The 24073-nt window shown below is 48.2% G+C and overlaps 5 protein-coding genes across 5 annotated transcripts, besides 6 other annotated features; all 5 read right to left on the reverse strand.

The window, feature by feature from the left end:
* Positions 1-473: 473 nt before the first annotated feature.
* Tb10.70.1110 (hypothetical protein, conserved) lies at positions 474-2114 on the reverse strand (the record flags this gene model as incomplete). The annotated part of the gene is made up of 1 exon (XM_817734.1): positions 474-2114. The coding sequence occupies one exon, from the start codon at positions 2112-2114 to the stop codon at positions 474-476; it is 1641 nt and encodes a 546-aa protein (XP_822827.1).
* A 597-nt stretch (positions 2115-2711) lies between these two features.
* Positions 2712-2741: a microsatellite.
* A 285-nt stretch (positions 2742-3026) lies between these two features.
* Positions 3027-3632, reverse strand: Tb10.70.1100 (translation elongation factor 1-beta, putative; the record flags this gene model as incomplete). Its single annotated transcript, XM_817735.1, has 1 exon — positions 3027-3632. The coding sequence occupies one exon, from the start codon at positions 3630-3632 to the stop codon at positions 3027-3029; it is 606 nt and encodes a 201-aa protein (XP_822828.1).
* A 678-nt stretch (positions 3633-4310) lies between these two features.
* Positions 4311-4400: a sequence feature (A-rich).
* Positions 4401-4623: 223 nt separating this feature from the next.
* Positions 4624-18855, reverse strand: Tb10.70.1090 (hypothetical protein, conserved; the record flags this gene model as incomplete). Its single annotated transcript, XM_817736.1, has 1 exon — positions 4624-18855. One exon carries the CDS (start codon positions 18853-18855, stop codon positions 4624-4626), a length of 14232 nt encoding a protein of 4743 aa, XP_822829.1.
* A 256-nt stretch (positions 18856-19111) lies between these two features.
* Positions 19112-19136: a sequence feature (AT_rich).
* Positions 19137-19695: 559 nt separating this feature from the next.
* Tb10.70.1080 (hypothetical protein, conserved) lies at positions 19696-20124 on the reverse strand (the record flags this gene model as incomplete). Its single annotated transcript, XM_817737.1, has 1 exon — positions 19696-20124. One exon carries the CDS (start codon positions 20122-20124, stop codon positions 19696-19698), a length of 429 nt encoding a protein of 142 aa, XP_822830.1.
* Positions 20125-20547: 423 nt separating this feature from the next.
* Positions 20548-20599: a sequence feature (A-rich).
* A 147-nt stretch (positions 20600-20746) lies between these two features.
* Positions 20747-20778: a sequence feature (AT_rich).
* Positions 20779-22234: 1456 nt separating this feature from the next.
* Positions 22235-23671, reverse strand: Tb10.70.1070 (hypothetical protein, conserved; the record flags this gene model as incomplete). The annotated part of the gene is made up of 1 exon (XM_817738.1): positions 22235-23671. One exon carries the CDS (start codon positions 23669-23671, stop codon positions 22235-22237), a length of 1437 nt encoding a protein of 478 aa, XP_822831.1.
* Positions 23672-23794: 123 nt separating this feature from the next.
* Positions 23795-23862: a microsatellite.
* Positions 23863-24073: the final 211 nt, after the last annotated feature.

Here is a 24073-nt window from a genome sequence, read left to right on the forward strand (position 1 = left end):
AATCACCTAATAAGCGTAGTAAAGGGCAATAACAAAATCAACACGGGAAAGGGGCGGAGAAGTGAGACGGTCCCCAAGAAGAGTAACGGTGAGAGCACAAAATGAAAGTCTAAAGATACAGGAACACTGAGATGAGAGGTAAATAGTCATCGTTAGAAAATTTCGACATTATGTGTGAACTAAAATTCCCCGCTAAGCCGTGGCGATCCGTAACGATGTCACTTTGATAAGATCCAATTCGAAAACGAAAGGAAGAAGAAATCACTACCCCATCAGTGATGTAACACGAACATGCACCTTTTTACCACGGAAGCTACGAAAAGAAAAAAAATTAAGTAGGTCGCTTTCCGGCAGTAGGTAAAAGACCAATATGAAATAGCGACGGTGCGAGAATCTGTGACAACGTCTATCCAGCGTGATAGTTATTTGCCGCTGTTATAGCAAGCAAAGTTAAATAAACGAATAGGAATGTCTCAAATTTTGACGGGCTTCCGCACAAAAGCACGCCGCGGGGCAACCGCTACCGTCTTCGTTGCTCCACATTTGTGGCACTCCTGTCTGTTCTTAAAGTTCTTGGAAAAGCACTTGCCGCAAGTCCAATCATCCGTCTTTTTGTTCCACACGTTTACTTGACCTTCCGCTACGTTGTCGTCGGACGTCTGTTGGAAACCTTCCTTCTCAAAGTGGGGCGCAGAGTCGTCTTCTGACCACGTGGTAGCACCCGACTCTGAAGACGCCCGACCGCATTGCCAACAACTTGCACGAGTGCGGAAGTTGCTCGCCTGACAGTGGCGGCAGAACCAGTTATTGTGGCTCACACTTAGGCCGGCGCCCCCGTCAAAACCTCCATCGCCCCCACTTGCACCACCGTTGTAAGAAGCGTCTGCTGTACTTCGTGCAGCTCCGCATTGGTAACATGAAGTTCTGGACGCAAAATTAAGACCTTGACACTCCTCACAGTTCCAATCCTGTTTAAACGGCATCCGGCGGCGATTAGCCGAAAATCCAGCACGTCCGGCATTCTGCGATGGTGGTTGCACGTCTCGAGCCTCCTTCGGTTCTGTCGGGGGCCTTGCTTTGTTACAAGCTCTACAACTTCGCTCATAAATACATGTAGCTGTTCTGCAGTCGGAGCATACCCAAGATATAGAAATGGTAACACGGCAATTAAAGCACCTAGCGCGAGTCATGTGATTCACTGCACCGCAGTGGCAGCACTCCCATTCTGTTGGCTCTATGTGTTTGCCGCACCCCGTGCAACATTCCTCATCCCCAGAATTGATGACGGCGCAACTGGGTTCTCGACACATCCAATCGAATCCAGGAGGCCCTGAAGGAGCTCCCGGTGAGGAAGCGGGGCGCGGTTTCCTCAATATGCGCGAATGCTTAGTTCCCTGAGGCGTAGGCGCGAAAGGTTTCACCTCGGGAATGTCAAACATTGTGCGTGGTGCCGGTGGAACTCCCTGTTTCAATGCTGCCGGTAACTCCGAAGCACCGGCCATCTCATCACCGAACTGTTCATCGGCATCCTTCGCGGAAAGGGCATCGAACCGCTCCTGAGTCTCTCGAAGGCGCTCGGATCGCTCCTGCTGTATTCTCAATGCCTCAGCTTCAGTCATTGTCATGGGGGCCATATCATAACCGCAGAAACCACAACAACTATTATCATCCAAGTCGTCGATGCGATTGTTCTTCTCACAGGCCGCGCACATCCAAAACTCGCTGCTTTTTTCCGCTGGTGCAGCGCACTTGTGACATTTCTTTACCCCCTTGTGGTTTCGGGTGCTGCACTCAACGCATAACCAGCCCTTAAGGTTCGGCTTCACCTCCCCACACGATTCGCAGTGGGTTGCACCGGGTGCATTCACGTGTCGGCACTCTTCCTTCACACACATCCACGTCCGGTTTGTCCTAACTGCCCATGATTGTAGAAGCGCGGCGGTTGGCATGCAGAAAGCTGCAACCTGCGTCGCGTAGGCTGGACAGTATGCAGTTCGCCCAGCGCATGGGGCGCAAAAACAAACGGCACCGCCGCAGCTGGAATTAGATCGTCCCACATTTAACAGAGGCGCTAGTGGTGCACGTATGTAGCGCTTCATGGAATGTAAATACATCACCCCTTCCTTAAATGTTTTTTTTTGGAGGTGATTCAGTCTTCAAAATCCTCCCACTCAACGGGTGCCAACCCTACTGATTTCCCTTATGTTTAGATAACAGTTTCACGTTAGAGCGGGTAGTTTCTCCCCTAACATTCTGAGTCCCAAATGTTTTGCGTTTGCGGAAGGAAGTTAGTAATGAAGAGTGATGAAGGGGAAAACCCAAGGAAAACGAGAGTTTAATAGCACGCGGGGTACACAGAAAACAGCTGCAAGTTATAAACACCTCAGTCACTGCATCGAAACCCGAACAATGATTGGGTCGCTTTCGCTGTTGCTGGTCGTTTCTTCTTTTTTTTCCCCTGCTTAAATGACGGAAAATACGCCTTACTAGTCATGTTACGTTCTTCTTTTATGGCGTTGGCATCTCCATAACTTTTGCATTTTTTAATCTCTTTTTTCTGGTCTTGTTTTCTTAATTTACCGCTGGCGAATGGGAAAGTAGGGGCCGTAAAAGGCTATAGTAATCATCGTACTCCCGTTTCCTCTTAGGCTCAGAAATTCTCCCCTTCATAATCTCACATTTCCCTTCCTTTCCTCTCATATTTCTTTTTTTATAAATATATAAATATATATATATATATAATTATTATTATTGTTGATTTACGGTTGAGGAGGCTGCGGCAAAAGGTCGTTGAGATGATGAAGGTGTTTGGCAATAGCGACGATCTGAGTTGGGGGGGGGGGGGGAATCGGGGTACTGCACAACCTCCTCCACTCGTAACGTTTGCTATCAATCAGTACACCGCTTGCCATAACTCGCCACATTCCAAACGACCCCGTCCAAATGTCTGACAAGAACAAAGGGTGAAAAATACTTCTGTCCCTCCCCAACACCGTGCTCATGGAATAGCCTCGAGAGGATTTGACTTAGATCTTGTTCCAAGCAACAATATCCATCGACTGAACATCATCCCCGAAAGACATGATCATCTCTTCCAGGTCATCTCCAGATACCTTATCGTCCTCGATGACAACCAACTGTTGCAGTTTCTTAACTCCGAACGCAATGGGCACCAGTTTGTGGTCACCCCACAGTAGACCATCTCTCTTAATTGCGTGGAGTTTCTGTGCGAGTCCATCTAAGTCCACTGTGTCATCCCACGGCTTGATGTCAAACAGGATTGATGACTTTGCAATGATCACCTTCTTGGAGCTCTTTGCTGCAGCATCCTTCTTCTTCTTAGCCTCCAGGGCCGCAAGTTCCTCTTCAGTGGCCTCACCAAAAAGATCGATATCATCATCATCACCGGCAGCAGCTTTGGTCGTCGCGGACGTCTTTGATGCGGTTGCTCCTTTCGTCAGCTGGACGCGTTCCGCCTGATAATAAGCCGCCATGCGAGCAGCCCATTGAATCACAGCGGTATTAGAACCAAACATCTCACTGAAGATACGAGCGTCTTCTTTACTCGGTGTGAACCCCGAGACGTATGGTTGTGCGCTCAGGCGACCGTTGATTTCCTTTAGCGATGACATCGTCTTCGTACCTGTTTGTATCTCGTAGTAAGTCTTCGATAGTTATACTTCCTTTATAAAAGGATAATAATCGTCAAGAGAAAGTACTCAAAAAAAAAAAAAAAGACAATTCGTTGACCACGCTAGGCATGCAAATATGGAGGCAGTTCACAAAACAAAAATTTGTATTAAACTCAAACTACTGAATGAAAAGTTAGAAAAGTTTTCAATGTCCCTCAATCGACAGTGCTGCAGTCACATAAGTCCTCCAGTTTTGCGAGACAATGCAGTAAACTAAATAGTCGATCCACCGATAAACGTCCACACCCCGTAGTTCCATTTACTTAAAGTCACGAACCACCTCGGAGAAGCCATAATGGAGAAATTTGTCTGCTGATCCCATACGTAACTCAGTCAGGGGAATACACGCACAACCATCCTTCTTTACAATTTTGTTCAGTTGCTGTCGGACGGTTTTCAATCTTATCAGTGGATAATCGTAATATGCCAACGGTGAGGGTTAAAAAAAAAAAAGAAAAGGGGGAGAGGGCTGGGTTGCGCACATTGGGCAACTAAAGGTCATCATAATCAATGAATAGCAACCCCTCACACCCATGTATTTTCACCCCTCACCGCGGAAACAAATGAAGTTGATGCAGATGGGTTTTAGCAAAGGAAGGAGATCCAAGCTTACACACGGAAAAAAGGAAAAAAGAAACAGACAAGCACGCACGAAAAAAAAAAAAGAGAAAATGAATGAAAAGGCAAGAAAGTAATGTAAAGAAGGGAGCATATATGGACCCCCGCACTACGCGAGATGTCTCGGCTACGTATTCTCAACCTGCTAATCTAACCTCGACAAAACTACAAACGAACAAGGCAAACACACCAACACGAGCAGCCAATAACAATTTAACCGAAATAACAATAGCAACCAAGGCACCCCAACAGCTAGACTCACACCACACACAAAAATCAATTAACATATACACACACTAACACGAACTACATGTTATTTAATGGATGCATGACGGCCGTGGTAATCACCAATCAGTAAAGTCCTCACCGACTCACGCACCAAAGCTGGTAATATTGGCGGCAGTTTCTTTTTGATAGCCTCGGGGGTGAGATTCTGTTTAATTTCTTCTAGAGTGCACACCCCAGCGAACTGTTCAGCCGAGACGTACTTTAGCAAATCCTTTGTGCCTATCGCTTTCCTTATGTCTCTTGCTTGCTGCCTCCTCAAGATGTAAGTTTGGTCAGTTTGTTCCGAAGAGACGGAGCTGTTGCTTCTTAAATGAGCTTGTTCCATTGATGCATACCCCTTTGACGGCGCGGCCCGCACCAATAGGTGAATCTCATCCTTAATGAGAGAGGCAAGAGCGACGTGCAACCACCTGTAGAATTCCTCTGTTGTCGTCTGCGTAACAAAAGAAGACCAACTCGCACGCAGGGCGTAATTGTGGGCACCAACGGACTCAATAAACAAGCGCTCCGCGTTGTCACTTGCAGAGCAATTCTGCTGCACTCTCCTCCTAACGGATTCGTACGCGCCATAGGATACAAAATCATCCACGCAAGTAACGGAGTCATTGCAAACCTCTCGGTGCATATCACTTGAACCAACCACACGTTCAACTGCGTTGCATCGCACGTTTGCATCGCTCTCGCACGACGCAGCTTCCAGGAAACCACATGTTACTTCCGACTTCTCGCCACCAACAATATATGGAAGCGCATCGTTAGAAAATGTGGCACTGTCCACATCGGGAAGTGTGCCACCCGCCGTGTTTTCGCGGACGGCTGTCTTTTTGAAGTTGCGCCCGCTTTCCAAGTAGTGAGGATGAATATTAGGTGTTGCGTCAGGTTCCTGTAGAACCTTAGCATAGAACTCAGCAGTGTTTCCTACGCCCCCAAGTATACCTGCAACCGGTCGAGTGATGAGTCCCACAGCTCCGGTGGCAACGCCAGTAACGAAACCTGTCAAGCCTGAGGTTCGCACGCCGTTGAGCGGACGTGAGAAAACGCCCGCAATGCCATCACGTAAGCCCTGCCCCATACCCCACAGCACTCCTCCCTTCTTCGCAGGGTCACCTACGCGGTGATGCCCTTCACTCACTTGCTCAAGCCACTCGTTGTCCCACGAGAAGTTCGCCGCAGTGCGACTGCCGGCATGGGAAATTAACCCAACGGAGTGCAAAGTGGAGGATGTCGTCGTACACAGGAAGTCACGCAACCCCTTAAGCATATTCATTTCTGCTGTCCCAAGTAGAAGGGATCGGACACCTCTCTTCCACCCACTCAACAGTGCAATAGGATTTCCGAGAACTTCCATGGAACCAACAATCCTAGGAAACTGCAGGGCAAGTTGGTTGCGATATAGCGGCCACAGTGCTTCCAACAGCGCGCAGCCTACCGAGTTACTTCGCTGGTTTATATCTTCCATACTTATACCGTTTATACTCAAAGGGGCGCGCTCTACCGAAGGTATGAAACGGCTTATGGAAAATAAACCCGCGAACGGATCGTACAAGCCATCCTTGCGCCGAGTAATGGTAAACTCCAACTCAACTGGTGATACCTCTAACGTTGCAATGTGATAGTTATTAACAGCACCACGTTCGCGCAGCTCCGTGGTAGATAATTCATCCTTCGTGCTTGGTTTGCAAACATTCGAACCAGTCACATAACTTTCCTCCGTACTTTTCATCTGACACTGCTCGCTCTCCAAGCAACAAGCCGCCTGCTGGAGCAGAAACAAGAACGTGTCCGACACCTTTACGGTAACGGGCGCGACCTTAACAGAGACGCTCCTTATCCGGATGGTTTTCACCTTCTTCTTATTTGAGGTCATATCAATGGCGGCGCGCCGTTCAGGTACAAGAACATGCAATTGTAGAGAAAGACAGGGTTTCTTCAGTATATTGCCTGAAACGGCACCAACCGCGTCGACGGTATTGATTAGTACAACAACAGGGTGAACTGGTTCTGGTGTGGTGCAGTCCACGACAGCCACACGACCAACATCCATCCGACCGAAGCAATGCCTTTGATTGAGCGATGCCGTACAGTATATTCCAGTCGCTTCCATAAGGATCAAATCCAATTCACGGCACTGGATATAAGACAGTGCTTGTGCGTCCGTAAAGCTAGAGTTCGTTGTGGGCACAAAATGGAATTTGTTTTGAGTCACAAACGGGGCCAAGGGCGTGTCTAGCAGCGAATGAACTGTTTTCGGAACGCATTTGGAGGCAACGTAGAGCGACACCGTGTGGACAAGCACTTCCAAATGCAGGATACGTTGTGGCCTAAATACAAGGGCACTTTCAAGAGAGCGGTCGCCTGTTACAGAAATGTGATACTTCTGCTGCCCGCAGTCAAGGGTGCAGAGCACAAACATATCCGGTGCCACCTTTACTCCCTCACACGCAGTTGCGACTTCGTCGAGGTTTATCGTGCAAGTCTGAGAGTACCCATAGTCGCCATGCAACGTCAAGCGTATGGCAGCATTCGCGTCGTCACTCTCAAAGCAAGTCACACTGTCGGTGAAGGGTTGCACAATGTATGAACGCTCGGCCTTTGAGACGCCCGACAAAGAGTGTGGCATCTCTTCGTAAATCAGAAGACGGTTTGTGCGGTTTTCAACAACGATATGCGTACCCCCATCCAGGTCAAAGTCAACTAAGAAGCGTGACCTCCGCTTGTTCGGCACAATAGAAAGACAAGCAAAATTCTCTGGAATGGGATCATCTCCATAAAGTGGCGGAACACGTAATGAGCGGAGTGTTATGACGCCCATTGAATTTAATAGGTTCCGGAACGCTGGATCCCTCCCATCAGTGCTTCCCGTCGAAACGTAATGCTTCATTACAATAGGCACATTCAAAGTCGACAGCGTTAAAAGCCTCACTTTGTTTGACCAAACGAAGAGGTCACCCACCTCCTTATGGACATAGCAAACTTGCACGAGTGGGTCAGTAGCGGAAGCTGCGGCAAACGTTGTCCACTCCACGCTTGATTGGGGTGGTATTACCACGATAGTGTCTAAACCCAAACATCGCACGGCAAGGGAGAGCGCACGGTTCTGATTTCTTAATATCCACATTGGCTCTAAGCAAACCCGCGGCGCAACCTGCATGTTGTTTGTCACCTCTTTACAGCGACGGGCCCTAAAGAGGTGCACCTTCTCGCCATCCGCAACGCGAATACATTCTGAACTCATTGGATCATTGCATGCAAACAACCCAGAAGTGTCTGGCGTCGAACTCCCAATCATAACACGAATTAACACAGGTGCTTCGGGAGATTGGGCAATCTCTTTTCCCTCCATTAGTGGCATTAGGATGGGAAACTCACGCTTTGGGGCAAGATACTTACCCTCTCCTTCACCCAATAACGGTGTGCCAAACTTATCTGCAACCCTAATGGGAAAAGGCAGCATATTCACGAGCACTGCAGGTACACGCACGACAAACTTGTCGGGCTCGACACGCTCCATTACCAGTCCCACTACTGGTGTTTCATCACCATCAACGGTACAAACTTTCATTCCAACTGTTGCCCTTTCAGAGAAATTTAGGGGAGTTGGTTTCGACGAAGTCAACCGCACACCATTTGGCAGTTGGCATGACAAACTCACGGAATACCCCTCACCAGAAGAAGGTCGCGTAAAATTGTTATACTCTTCTCCACACTGAACAAAACGTGGCTCGTCCAGGGGGGTGAATTCGTTTCCCCTTGTTGAAATGACGACAGCCAATGTCCCACCAGTGTTGTTCAGTACCGTTATCATTGGCCGGATACAGAGCTCTACGTCACAACGCTGCATAAGACGAGACTTCGTTGGGTCTTCGACGGGGAAAGCCTTTCGCCTAAGCGAAAAGAGGACACCAAATGTCTCGTATTCGCATCCCGCTTGATCCCCCTCGGGACCACGAGCCCCTGTGAGCCACAGGGGAAGCACAAGTACATCGTTTCCCCTCATGTGCCCACGCCGTGCATAGTCTGCACCACTGCACTGGAAGGCAGTATCACGACAACGAACTTTTTGCCCAACCTCCTGGGAATTCGCTGTACTTGTGCCCAAACCACCTCTCAGAGGCAGTTCTTCATGTTCTCCAGAAGACAGAAGAACGAACGCACTAATGAGCAACTCCAGTGTAATGAATTCGTCCTGCTGATCAAAACGCCACTCCTCGCCAACCAACAATGACAGCGGTTGCCTTAAACATGTAAAGGTCATATACCGTGTCTCCTTCGGAGGAACCACGAGGGGGGAACACGAGGCATCGGGCACAGACACTAAGTGGTCTGTAAGTTCATTTCGAACTGTGACAGGGGTAGTGATATTTACCACATCGTTAACCTCATCGTACCGCAGCACGATGTCCAACAGTCCAGCGAAACCATCAGTGAATGGAATTCGATGCGTTGTGACACGGCGAAGGGTTAAAATGTCCACATCAACTTTAGCATCTTGCAAAGCACTGCAGCACCGGTCAGAACCATCAACAAATCCACATACTATCCGAAAGCTGGTGAACGTGCGCTGAGGATCCGAAAGCTGCATAAGTTTACCGTTCGGCAGCGCATGGAATTCACTGAAAACGTTACCCTTGTTTTGAGAATTATGAGGTCCAAGAACAGTGACTAAGGTAAGAGGAACACCTGTGTTGTTGCAGAAACCCGGCACACCAACCCACCACCGACTAGGCGAGGGACGCGTCAAGCGGGCAAGCGTGATAAGAGGAAGTGTTATGCTGACTGACTGTAACATCAACAAACCCTGGAGTGAGTACCCGTCACCAGCATGCTGCGTGTACTCCACAGTAAATTCCGGTGAAAGTGAGACAACGTTGCAAGGCGGTTGATTAGGTTGGCAACTCGTCACGTGGAGTGCAGCATATCCCTTGCAACTACCACGGGAGAGGTTTCGTGTAGCCCTCCCGCGTATACATGTACCCGTCAAGGCAAGTACAAATTTTTCCCTCGTGAAATCATCCGTTATAACAAACTCAACATGAGGAGCCACCAAACCAAACTCAAACCACGACTCCAGGCCACCAATGCCCGCCGGTGAGAACGATGTCTGAAAAACGGGTTGATGGGCAATTACGTCCTGGCCTAACGTTCGGCTCAACCCTGTGCATTCCAGGCCAAGCGCTTCAGAGGAATAAGGAGCACAGCGTGGGTCACAACTCTTAACCAGTTGCCGGATTGAACATATTTCGCGAAATGCTTTTCTCAACAAGTTAGCGATGTTTCCCATTAGCAAAAGGTATCTCAATGGAACTGTAGAACACACGGGGGGGACTATCATATTTACCTGCGTGGTACTGATGCCTCCACGCGCCCTATCGCCTCTGTGGTACTGGATGTCGATGATTAATTCCGAGGGTTCATCGACGGCAGTCAGGGAGTTGCCATACCGTACTGAAACAGGCGAAAGTTTTACGGAACCGCTCTCCCCTACGTATTCCACGATACTGGAAGCGCCCTCATAACATTTTTTCTCAACCTCGTATCGAGCACTCGTGCGTCCAAACACGGTCACAGTTTCGTTGTTGGAACACAGTAAAAGCGTAACTCCACACAAAACGTCGAAACTGACCTTGACATTGCACCATCCAAGTTCGTTCAAAGGCAACAACGAGGGAGGAAATATACTCGTATGTGCCGTGCTGTGTGAAGAGGATGGTATTCCATCAGGTACAACACAAAAAGATCCCTCCCCAAGAACCACATAATCCGCCACCTTCCCGTGATTTACAATGAATGGAACATCTTGAAACACCACGGTAAGTCTCGAATCCACAAGTATAAGTGATTCTAACAAATGGTGGCGGGTGCTAGTCGGGGCAAGGATTACCTTTGCGGAGCCGATACACCTCACAAAGATTGTGTTTATCGGGTTACCCTGAGCCGAACCCTTCACAAAGCGGAGACGGAACCCACTCTTCCCGCCCAGCAAAAGGTCTTTACACAAACAAACGTCGCCGGAAATGGTAATCAACCGACCACAACCCCCTAAGGCAACTGAGGGGCTGCCATCGATCCCGCAGAAGCACTGGAAAGCACTTCTGTCCGCGATCTGGCATGATGAAAACCAGTGCACTGCAGTTTGTAGCGTCCGATGAGCTGCTACAGATATGGGTCGCAAGACGTGGTCACTTATAGCGTTGCATAACTTCGGTGAAACAACCAACCTTAGGGCATGCAATCGTGCGACGTAGCTTACCACTTTTGTCCCAAGTTTCCCACAGGGTCTCATACATTCACTGTCCAAATTGGGTGAAACAGATGCTTCGCGACATGTCTCCGAGTAATCGATGCAAACGTCTCTGCGAATGTAAATTGCCCGTTTCATCGAAGAATCTTCGGCGTTTTCAGGAGCTATCGCGGTGATAAACTCACTTTGAATGGCTGAGTCAGCGGCGCTGGTGATGGATAAGACACGTGCAACCACACGTTCTCGCTGGACAGTTCGCTCCCGCTCAAACGATAATTGATGGAGCTCCACACCGAACAGCACATGATGCCGCCAACCCACAAATTCCCCACCTGACTGCGGTGCATACAACTTAACCGACAAAAACGAGATATAAAAAAGGACCGTGTCGCTACTGAAGGTTTTTGTAGTGGCCGATTCCCCTGTATGCGTCCATGTCGGTTCATTGTTATGCATAAAGGGTAATATCCCCATCAGAGGGAGGGTCGCCTGCAGCACCGACATCGAACAAGACTCCAGCACATCACCCAGCGGCGCAGACAGTTCAATATTCCCAAAACGCATAGACACGTGACGTGACAACTCAAGGAGATTTTTTTCTAGAGAGAACACAAATGAGACGTTCTCAGCGAGAGGCGAAAACAACGCCGATGGGGATTTGTAGCACAGAGAAGCCCTTTCAATCTTCACCATTAAGCAATCCTTTGCCCTATCCGCGGTGTTCTTCACCTCCACAGCTGGAAACAGCAGATCCACACTACCATTATTCGAGCACAACGCCGAATCATTTGCAAGAGGGAAAAGACGGACATTGACCTTTTCAATTGTGACATCAATAGACCTCACGGGCGTCCGCACTCCCTTCGTAGGAAAATGTAGTTTCCGACCCGCATCACCCCACAGATCATTCATGCGAGCCCATAAGCAGATGTAGAATGTGACGTTGTAGTTATTCAGTATTATACCTCTAGCAGCAACACTCACCTCTTCCGCTCCCGCGACTCTTACCTGCGATTCGGCAACTTCAAAAAATGCTAGCTGGTCCTTGACCCGCACCACTGACACATGTCGAACGCTGAATTCATACGGAATAGAATGGGAGCTGCTACTGTTGAGGGCTGTCCCCCAACCAAATTTGCCTCTCACCTCAGAACAGTTCAGCAATGCCACCTGCTCCAGTTGGAGGGAGAGTCCTTTAATGCAAACCTTCACTATGGTTTGCTTTCCGCGATAGGAAGAGCACTCAAAAGAAGCTGGCGAAAGTTCTTTCATAGGGGTTACATCATTCCTCAGGCCATCAAACCCAGCGCCCTCCCCACTACAGTTGCCACGTGGCCCGTTATACTTCATGGGGTCAATAATGCAGTGAATCCACGATAGGAAGTCGACGGTATGTGAATTGAGCGCGACCACGAAACTGCGTATCTGTAGCCTAACCTGCTGCTCCGACACAGAATTCATGATGTCCAGCTGCAGCCCAACGTCACTCGGAAAAGAGTTTGGCCAGCGCTGCGTAGCGCTAAGCGGTCGCAACACCTCACTGTATCCTGTCGCCGGCTGCCAGTGGACAATAACGTTACCATCACCATCCGAGAGCTCAAATGATCCGTGGAACGTAAGTCCTCCCTTGAACGGTTTCCCTTCACCGGGCAAAGCAACAGAGGCTAAAGCCAAAACGCCATCGACCTTAGCAACCATAAGTGTGGTGATGCTTTTTGACTCTGCCTCACTAGCCGTGATGTCGGTTACCGATCTTCCCACTGCGTCGTCCCCCGTTAAGGAAACGGAAAAAGAGGGGAGATATATAAGCACTGAGAAGAACGCTCCCGTTGAATGCGTGTCTCGTGCTACCTTTGTTGAGTAGCAGACCGGTGTAGTGCCGACCGCCGACAGTGGCGAGAACCCACCCGAAAAAAAAGGTGATGACGCAAGCGCCCGCAGTGTGCGATGAAGTTCCCTTATATGGGAAATGGAAATAACGAAAGAAACATTCTGATCTGCGCCAATTCGAATCAGTCGCCCCATCGACGGCGGTGCCGCCGTGGCCGAAGATGTACCCGAAGTAAACGCCATTGGTTCACCCTCATCGTTATCCGAAGTCGCAGTAGTGTCCCAGACCCGCCTGGCGTGTAATGCCCCAGCAATAGGAATTTCAGCCTGTGCCTCCACATTTGGGAATGACAAAGAGGGAAGTTGCGAGAAACCAACAGCTGCTCCCGTTATCTTCGCCGTGTACACAGCAGTGAAGTGATGCATGGGCCCATCCTTACCCGAATTGTTCTCGGTAACTTCCTTAACTGTAAACCCTGAGGACACATCAAGGCGCTCGACTTGGACTCTTTTCACTTCATAATCAGTTTTCGGGTAGAACAGAGCATCCCTTACAACGACAGTAATCCTGGATAGCAATAGCTCGGATATAATCGCGCCCGGTCCTGCCTCACAAGTGCTGTTACCGCTCTTGTCATTGGGAAATACAATGGACACGTACGCAGAGGACTCGTTCACCCCGAAGTGAAGTAAACGAATCAAAGTAGTGCTGTCAACATTCAAACAAACAGATTGAGCCGAAAGTTCTATGGTGCGGATGTAATGGATATGGGTTTCCTCCTTGCTGACCAAATCGGAACTGCATGCTCCTTCAGTTCCCCCAAACGGCTCAATCACCGTCAAGCAAACTGCACCAACTTGTGCGAGAGCAGGTACGGAATACCTCCCCGTATTGAGTTGCACGGAATCCTGTGTGACACGCACGGCATCCGTGGCCTCCCCGTACGACCAAACGGAGGCGCTCTCATCTAATGCAACTTTGAATTTTCTTTCGAGTGGACCAACGTTGAGTGTTCCTGACAATGATGGTATATGAAATACCACGAGCGGTTCCCCGGACGGTTCTTCGAGATGCACTGCGCACCTGCGAAGTAAAACATTAAGCACCGATGTGGTAGCCGGAGGGACGACATTGTTCCCCTCGCGATAAAGGTGTGTTGCGCGTTTGGTCCTTCCCCACTCGGCCAACCAGGTGCGACAAGCAACGACAAACCTTAGCAGCGCGAGGCACGAGTGGCGTGCAGCAAATACTGTTATGTTGTCGAAGACGCAATCAACGATAACCTCGCTGAGTGGCCCCCGCTGTTTTCGCGTCACCCTGGAGATGGAGCTTTTTCCTAGCTCAATCAGTCTCCTTCTGTGGCCTTTAGTAGTCTGATGAATTACCTGCTGTTGTTGCCAGTGAGGCACACCAGGAAGAAGAACGCGACGACTGGGGGTTGCGTCATCAATGGAAAGGGCATCAAAGCGAATTACGGTTGAGGGCTCACCCCCCGCTGTGCCGTTGGTCGAGTACAACTGCATATGTGTATTAATTTCCAGTATAGCTTCTTCATCATCCTCACCTTTTTCGATAAGCGTACATCGAAGCGGCGAGACTGTTGAGAGAACGTAGGTAGCCATCTTCGGCGCCGATCCACCAGCATCTGGAGGCGCACTGTGGGGACATTTCGGCGTACTGCAAACCTCACAGAAGTTAAAAAGAAATGAACGGATGAAAGACGCTAGCATTCGTGGCGTTAGCTTCAAACACTGAATTGCACCCCTGGTGGGACTATTACCGACACTAACACCGCCTGCACCATGTTCAACATCGACCATGTCTGGAGCGCTTTCAAAGGCAGAGGGATCAATGTTCAATAGTATTGCGAGGTCGTTACTCCCACCGCCAACATGCACGTAATGTTCTTTATCAGCACCAGGCACCAGGCGCATCTGACTATTAATTACCGCCGAGGCACGAGAGATGAAGGGCACCATCACGGACTGCGACCCACTTCCTGTGAATAGGTGCCGCATCTGCTGAAGTTCTGCAGTTAGTCTGAAGGGTTGTCGGGAAAGTATGTTGCCCGCGGTATCTTTCATCATGTCGTTGTATATGAGGGTAATACGCTCGATATCGAGGGTAATGAATGTATCATCTTTCAGGAAGTCGATCCTTTGAGTTGCATCAGTGGCGACAAAAACACTAATGCCGCTGATCTCACTACGGGCGCTAAAAAAACTTTTCCCAACCCTCCTGTCCTCTCTCTTTGCGGGAGCAACCTTTTCACACGATGCAAGTAAAAAGCCTTGTTTGCTGTAATGTGAGTCAAACACAGAAAACATCTCCATAACGCTTGGCGTCCAATAAATTGAAAGAAGCCGCACCCAATATTCATAAAATATGTGGACACAACCGCCTATGATGTCAAAACTCACGTGCGTTCGTGTTGTATCCTCTTCTGATACACCGGACGAACAAAATTTAAAGGTGCTACAGGACGAACTGCCGCGAGTGGATATATTTTTAACTGAGGAAAATAACACAAATGGTCCCATCGTTTCTCCTCCGACCGCCATGTACTCGATACCTGCTAGAGCTCCATAAGCCTTCACTTTTGTCACCTTTGTTGTGTCACCCTCAGTCCCGACGCTTCTCTGCAACACCAAATCATTTACAGATACCAAAATAATCCCATCTGCTTCCTCCGAGCAGAACCGGACGTCTAGCCGCCCAATGTCGACATCGACTACCTGATTACTAAAAACACTTTTCACGGAAGAGGTCTTGGTCGACGTTTCAGTGTCATTGGGGAGAGCACCATCCCTTTCCACAGCCCGAGCAACACCACCAAAAAAGCGAGCGGCTAAATCTGACGCTGATAACGACTGTCGCCAAAGGGAGGCGTAGGCACCCAGTAGCACCTCCACGCAGCAAACCAGAGAACTACATATTACAACCTGCGCTGCAACCGCTGTGAGGGAAAGTGAAGCTGCATACGGGACGTACTTCGCAGTGAAATTCTCGAGCACAAGCATGTACTGCCCACAGGGCGAACAAACATGTAGTTCTGGTGACCGCACCGCAGCGACCATATGTTTACCACCCTCCGAGATGCTTGTCTCCACTCTAAGCGCACGACTACCTTCAAACGTTAGTGAAGACACCGAAGGATGGTGTTCACCTCCATCCATGCAGTGCGGTAGATCAATATACCCAACATCTTTACCAGCGATATCTTGCACAATTACTCTCCCAGAGTATATCACCAGTTCAACACCTTCCATAAAAAGCATATCCCGCTGCGTAGGAACCGCTCCCACACTTACTTCTCCATGCGGCACCTGTTCATTGGTGCTTTTAAGTGCCTGCGCCGCCCACTTCGCACTGTCGCACGCGTACTTGTACAAAACGGCAAGGTAGTTACGACACTGAGATGCTGGAAATGTAAATGTACTGTTCCCGACAGACAGAACCGTATCGGATTCAAGGCGCCATTCGCTACCGTTTTCAGTGATGTGCTGCAGGAGAGCCTGCAGTGTGTCTCTGTCAAGAAGCGACAAGTTGCTTAGATGATCAGAAATAATGGCAAAAAACAGTGGCTCGACAGTCAATTCGGCCCGCAGGGTTCCAAAAAGAGGCACACCCTTCTCAAATGTGACGACTACTACAACATCCCACAAAGTTAGTACGCTTGAAGTACCTGTGCATCGGATACTGATTGGAGTTTCAACACCAGAAACAAGCTTCCACGACACCTGCGGCTCTCGTCCAAGTTTGGAAAGGTAAATGTTGTTGACACACAAAGTGAGGTTGCGTTGACACGACCAGGCAGATGCCAGAGGAACAGAAACGATAACTCCGTCCACACAAATATCAATTGCGGAAAATGTTTTGGCCGTTTGGCATTTGGAAGGGTTGCAGCTTCGGTTGGTGGATTCGAGTAATGCACCACCGAAGGCTTTTATCGCGTCGCACCACCATCTCCACTCATGCCAAGGTTGGGCAACAACCCGAGTGAATGCCACCGCGACACTCATTCTCGACCGTGTTTCATTGATCGTAACTGTCAACCACGACTTACGCATGGCATTACTGCATCTGCCACAATTCTCAGTCCTCCTGCCTGTACCACATGAATACGTGTCGTCATACTCAAATAATGGAGTGGAAATGGGGCCACATATACTTACAGTTGCCTTATCAACCGTCAGTAACAGTCCATTTCGGCTTTCGCATGGTGAAGGGGTATTCGTGTAGGAGCAACATAAAGACGTCAGGCGCCCAAAGAGGTGTTGCTGAAGATGGTCTACGTACAATTGAAGCGGTTTCGGCGCGCTGACACCGCTGCTCCATACCTGCGGATAAAAAGCTGCCTCAATCGATGGAAAGCTGAGAGACAGAACGCTGATAAGTCCACCGGAATCCCTGCTTTCCCAAGACGGTGACCCCGCTAACCCCTCGGTGCGTCGCATCTGTAGAGATGACAAAAACCGTCGACCAATTACCCATTCCTCTTCAAAGTCGTCATCAAAGCATTTAACTGCTGAGGAAGTATCGTCCGCACTCTTCACCAAATAGGTACCCCTGTTAGTATTGGGGGAAGCAAACCACCATTGCGTTAACCAGGAACTGTTGCTTACAGTATTACCACTGCTATCCCCACCTCCTGTGAAGGCAGATGTATCGGTCATCGCTGCAGCAGAAACCGCTTCCGAATCAGCCCCACCAACATATGGCTGGTTTCGCCTCATGGCATCTTCAATATAGCGTTTCTGCTGGGACATAGACCGCTTCTCTCTCCGCAGTTCAGCGTATGTCAGGCACCGAAAAAATATAATCTGTTGGGTGTGTAACAGCTCCTCCACCGCGTTCATTCGGCTCTCCTCCTCCATTGTAAGGTGAGGCAGCCAGGCAACGCCTTGCGCTCGCTTCCATAGTGAACAGTATTCCCTCCGTAATGCACACAATTGCGTAATTTTTTTAATGAAGCGACTCCGTCCCCCTGCAGCAAGCGGTGCGGGGCAGATATCATCAAGAATACAACGGATCGCAAACCACCACCGACGACGGGCCAACGTCACGCCCTTAACGTTTTCTTTACCATCATCGCAAAGCAAATGAAGATTCTTTCTGTACTTCAAGGACTGGAATCCGTATCGGCACGAGTCCCTTATTATGGCTAACGTTCTTAAAGCCCCAAAACAACCACGGATGGTAATCATGCTCGATGCCGTTACGGACACCTCCACTTTCCTCTCCCCTGGTCGATTTGGGGTAGCGGGGCAGTTTCCTCCCTTCATAACGAGAATATTGAAGGCAAGTTCGTCCACCTTTAAAATCTCCATATTTTCCGACCATCCCCATGATGTGTCGTTTTCTTCGTGTTGGAAGCCCTCGCTGTCAGTGGGCCCACAGTGCTTAAACGCGTGGAGGGAAAGCCGAACACCACTCATGACAACTTTTTTGCAGCAAGGCTCTGCCGGATCAATAACAAAACATTCACTCCAAGAGGTGTTGGTGGTATTGATTCGTACCTTCTCCATAACCACACTGAGGGCACTGGTGAAGCGGTGTGCAAGCCCCTCGTAGTCGAAAACGTACTTGATGCGTACATTGTGCAATGCAATGCAAATATTTTGCTTAATAGTTTCGGTTAGTTGTTCCATGTATCCCTCAAACCCAACGAACCCACCAGAAGTAAGAAATTTCAGAGGTCCCTCCGGTATTCTTTCAGAGGGAGGGCAACTCTTCCCCGTCCTCATCTTCTCAAATGCCTTCAGTTGGCCTACTTTCACTTTCCGTGCTCGAGCCTTTTCCTCCTCCGCGTCATAAGGTGCACTGCGTAAAGGTGTGACAACAATTTCCACCGCACGCGCTTCCACCATAACTGGTTCCGCCTCCAGAGAAGTCCATGGAATTGTAATAATTAACTCGCTCACTGTGCCTTTTAATATTCGAAAGGGTACAGGAAACGCTCCGCTACCACCATCTGTGCCCTGATTATTCATGCCGTCAAGACTTTCTTCCCCATTGGGGAGGAGGAAATGGGTGAGTTGGTCCAGGATATTAGCACGTAGCTGAATATGCCGAAGGACCACTTCACCCGACCAGAGTGATATTTGCAGTTGCTCTTCATTCAGATCACAAACAAAGTTGTTCAAATACGTAGCAAGCAAGACGGAGAGCCGTTTCTCCAACATGCTATACACGGAAATTTACCCTCAAACTTTCTCAGGTTTACTCGCAGATTTAAAGCCAACGCCGTTTTTCAGACGTCTGCCACCTCCCATAACCAATTGCTGGCAACACCTTACTTCGCTTAACTAAGGCTAGTGGAGAATTTCACACGGTTTCACAGCGATGTGTCACCGTCCTTTTTTTTTCCCCCACCCTAATTTTCCTTAATGTGAGCCAGCGGATAAGACCGCTTGGAAACGAGGAGGGACTTGCTTCTTGTTTAAAAAAAAATAAAAATAAATTACAAATACCCTAAACCCACAGCTGAATCAGGGATAGGAAAGGTGATAAAAAAAAAATCAAACCCGAACAGCGAAGAATGACATGGAAAAGCAGAGGCGCAAAAGAAATGTAGGCAGGAAGAAACCGGTATGAGAGCGATCTTACATTTTGTTTTGACAAGGTATCACATGAATTTGGAGAGAAAACGCGCATCTACTTAAAAAGAGTGGTGAAAGGTGAACATGCAATTCCACACATCTCTCGTCACAAAAACCCTAACACACGCAAAACATGGGGGAAGGCTACATCTTTGATGCCGCATGGAAAGTGGCGCCTCCCCCGGAAAAAAAAAAAACCTGCAGAAGCCAAGGTGTTCCGAAGTGAGAAAAGAGGGAAAAAAACAAAGAGAGTAACAGTTTACTTTCTGCGTTCACCGCACTTCCTGGTCCTTCATCATACATTTTCGTTACCCATCTATTGTATTCCCAGGTTATAACAACCCCCCAAATAACAACAACTTTGCAGGCGTCATCATTCCTCTACTTCTTCCCTCCCCTCCTTAGCAGCCATTTCATGCGGTCTCAATTTTCCTTGGCAACACTTGCCGTGTGAAGCTGCATTGCCAACACTTCTTTGAACTTCTCAAGTGTCACGCGTCCCTCAGCATCAGCCGCCTTTTCAATAGCCTCCTCTTGTGCAGGTGGAATTCCTAATCCCTCTTCTCCCTCCGCTGTTGCTAAGTTTCTACATGTATTGCGCAACTGTGTTACAGTTACCCACCGCTGCTTAGTGACATCAATAAGATCAAACATCGTCTCGAAATCCTGTTCCGTAAAGAGAGGTGTCAGTGGGTTGCCTTTGAGTAAACTTCTGATTTCCTGCTGAAGAAACAAACGGGGATCTGCTGGTTTGTTGTAAATGAGTAACTGAAGGAAATGTGCGAACAGCTCATTGAGCCTGTGTTTCTTTACATAGCCGCGTGTTTGCAGTTCCTGCTCATTCAACTCCATGACACTAGTTGAATAATTGAATAAATAAATAAATATACCGCTGTCACTTCTTTCTTATTCCACAGTGTCCTCTATCGTCAACTCACTCCGTTTCGCTTCAACAGGCTATCGGGGTGAGGCTGCCGTTTTTTCCCCCTCTCTTTTGTATTAATGAATTACTTTTTCAATACGAAAACAAATACCGTACCTCGTCGGAGTTTATGCACTGATCCCCCTATTTTTGCAGATTAGTTGTAGAAGAAGTATTAAAATTAGGGCAAAACAGGAGGGAGGAAAAAAAAACAGAAGAGAAAACCAAAAAGATAAGCGTGGCAGGCAATGGCGATAACATGATGAAACAAATAATACATTAAGGTATAAAATGAGGATTTGCCGTAAACCGCAGCGGCGGTGGGATAACTGTCACCAACATCCCCTTCGCAAAAAAAAAAAAACAGAACCATCGACGAAGACGAAGATGAAAACAAAAACACAACAATCGTCCAAAGAGCGGCCGAATGGAAAAAGTGTTTGCGTTTGTCGAAAGGAGGGGGGGGGGGGTAAAATGGTAAAAAGGTAAAGAAGGTGGCGCCAACAGCACATATGCATTCCCACTAAATGACACAAATCCATGCACAGCAGGATATATATATATACTTTTTTAAAAAATTATATGTGTGTAGCGCCCAACGTCAGAGTTGGGTACACAACCAAGACGATACACGAAGGGAGGGGAGGGAAAAGGAAAATTAAAAAAAGAAAGAAAGAACAATCATCTAAACCTAGTAGAATAACTCTCAATAGTAACCGCTTGCGTTTCACGAATGTATAGATAGATATGAGATAACAGTGCACAAAACGATCACAATTCCCCTTTCATTGTCATTATTACTCCCGCCTCAGCGCCTGACTGGCACATTTCTCCACACCCATCAAAAGGAGCACCACAGGTTAGTTCGACGAAGCATCACAACAAACTGTAACATCATGAGAGAGGTGCAGATTGCCGAAATGCTCCGGACCGTTTCAAAGCCAAAAATCCCATTTATTCGTTTCCTCACACGTAAATGCTACATGAACCACCAACGCTCCCAATGTAGCACAAATCTTTTCCCACTTAATTAATAAAGGAAGAAATGACTTGCCTACTGTCCAACCCGTCTCCATATACGCACACCCACTTCCCGCGGGCGGCGCGGCAAGCAACGGATTCAAACGAGGAACGAAACGACACAAAAAATAAGAGGAACGCAGTTTTTTTCTTTTTTAATATGCTGTTTTCAGTCTTTTTTCCTTCAATCACTTTCGGTAACCCCAATCTAATATATTTTTTTCATTCCCTTTCGTTTCTCCCTCATATCACCGTATTCATTCGGGACAACCAGTACCTTCCCGATGGAATGAAACAAATAAATAGATATATGCAACACCGAACATACAATTAAAAAAAAACAAGTGGCGTGTGAATGGGATCTCTATTTCATCTCCCATCCCTTTTTTGTTTTCTTTCTTCTGTTTCTTCTAAAGGTTTCACTTTGATCACTGCACCATCATCGATTCTTATTTACCTTCCTGGGTTTATTTCTCCTCTGACTTGCTTTCCCCCGTGCATTCCCAACCATTTATTACTTTAAAGGGAATACAACGTTAAAGAATTCGTCACGAGGCGCGGTTGCCTAACCAAAAACACACACGAAAAGAAAAAAAAACAGACGCGCACTTGATCCTCATTCTTAAATATAAACAAATGTAAATATCTGTACATATCTGTAGGTATTCGCGCATTTGTACTCGTACGTGAACTCGTCAAGTTCTCACCAGCCGTACAAAAACAACGGAACTACCCACCATACCAACAGAAAGGAGCACACACTCCGCGGCGGCTACGAAGAAAGGAGAGTAAATAATCAAACAAAAAAAAAGTAGCCCCTTCAAAGACACCACACACTACCATCGCTCAGCACGAGAAAATGTAAATAAACGCAAACATAACTACTTTGCACACGCCTATGATATTCTCCACCATACACATGACTTTGACCATAATTTCTCTATTTGCACACAAGCGCACACATAAAAACCTACACACAGAAATATGTTTATGTACATGCATGTCACCACTCGCGGTAAATCAACGACGATGACGAAGCATGCGATGTTCCCTCTCCAATGCCATAATCGCTACGGCCCGCTCAAGCCGCTTTTGATACTTCTCGAGTTCAGCCAGTGGGTCAACAATATCGTCTTTTGTGGTTAATCCCGTCGCTGTTGGCTCCGGAGGGTCGAGGAGCTTATGCTTCACACGATATGACCTGCTTTCCTTGAAGCGGCGTGGTGTGCTGGGGTAACGGGGTGAATGTGACATCTCTACACCACTACCCCACGCTATAAAATCCGTATTGGAGCGGTTGGCATACGGAATATCGTTTGGGAACCTCCTTGATGGCGTGTTGTACGCCCCAACGAAACGTGCGAGGTCCTCATGATGGCCACGGTGCGCATGTGCGCCTACACTGGAAACGGGAACAGATGCAGCGCGCGGTGTTGCTAACCGCGATGGAGCACGAGAACTGTTGTAAGAAGAGGTATGACGAGGGCTGTTGCGCCGCGGCCGCGTGGACCACATAATCCTCTCTCTCCAGCTTTCCACACTGTTACACGTTGCCGCGCCCGTTCCGCCGTCGTAACCACTACCATGCGGATTAAGTATGCTGGGGCGCGTGCTGTTGTTGGCAGACCGAGGAATCGAGTTGCCCATCGGTGGCGAGCTACGGGGAACCGGGTGGCCCGAGTACCACTGGTCCGAGTTTTTTTCCTCCGGCAAAGTTCCCTGCGTCTTCGCGTAGGAAAACGCAGTGTGGATGTTTTTACCCACCGATACAGAACGTCGAGAAGGCGTCAATGTGCGCAAAGTCACCTCCGCCATTTTGTCTTTGTCGAGCCCTGCAGCCGTCGAAGTGTACGCCGCCCTCTGGTTTATGCCGTCGGCATTCTTTAGAGGCGGTGCATCTGCCAGCCCACTGGTTGAATATCCCAATCCGAGTGCCTCATAAGATGTCATGGAGGTTTGATGTACCCTACGGGGCGATATCTTATCTGAGCATCGTGAAGAGGTTAGAGATACTGCTGCTACGTGTGTATCCTCAATGCGTGAAGCACCAGGTGGAGTAGCCGCAGGCACGCGCTCCCCATTTGTCGCAGGTTTCACATTAACAAGCACAAAGGTGCCGTCTGTTGGTGGTAACCCAGTGGAAACTGGGTTCTTAGTCGAAGGCATTGCAGTGGTGGTTTTGGGACGATGGGATGGTGGAGTCAACGATGCGGACATTTTTGGATCATTATCAGGCGTAGAAGAAAAGTCTCCGCTGAATGCATCACTCTCTACATCTCCGTTTGCATTGACACGTGCTGCGTTAGAGATACCATGTGGGGCACGCTGGTACGCGGTACCAGCTTCCTCACTACTGTCCACGCTTGAGGAGCTCGTGTCTTGAAAAATCATAACCACTACAGGTACGATGTTACGGTTAAATGCGAAACGATATATATATATATGTTCCGTCATCATCAATCGTGGGAGAAAAAGAAGAAGATGTTGTTGGAATGTTATCACCAGTTGTTTTAGGTTCTACACATCAAACACAACAACGCACGCAAACAAGCGCACACAGATGCATGAACAAAAGCGCAAATGTATTTATATAAGTATATAAATATATAGATATAGATATGTATGTATGTTTATTTATTTATTTATATTCGCCTGCCATTACCGGCAGTTAACCAACGAATGAGATAAACAGGAATACATCAGAGAGGAAGAGGGAAGGGAGATGTAAGAAATAAAACACGAAATGAAAAAAAGAAAAAGAAAACAGCCACTGTGAACAACCCACAAAGGCAATCGCACCTGATTCTCTAAGATATTCGGTAAACAGCTGTATGAAATAAAAGGTATATGGAGACAAAA

Source organism: Trypanosoma brucei, chromosome 10, assembly GCF_000002445.2.
Source record: "Trypanosoma brucei brucei TREU927 chromosome 10, whole genome shotgun sequence".
NCBI classification, from domain to species: domain Eukaryota; phylum Euglenozoa; class Kinetoplastea; order Trypanosomatida; family Trypanosomatidae; genus Trypanosoma; species Trypanosoma brucei.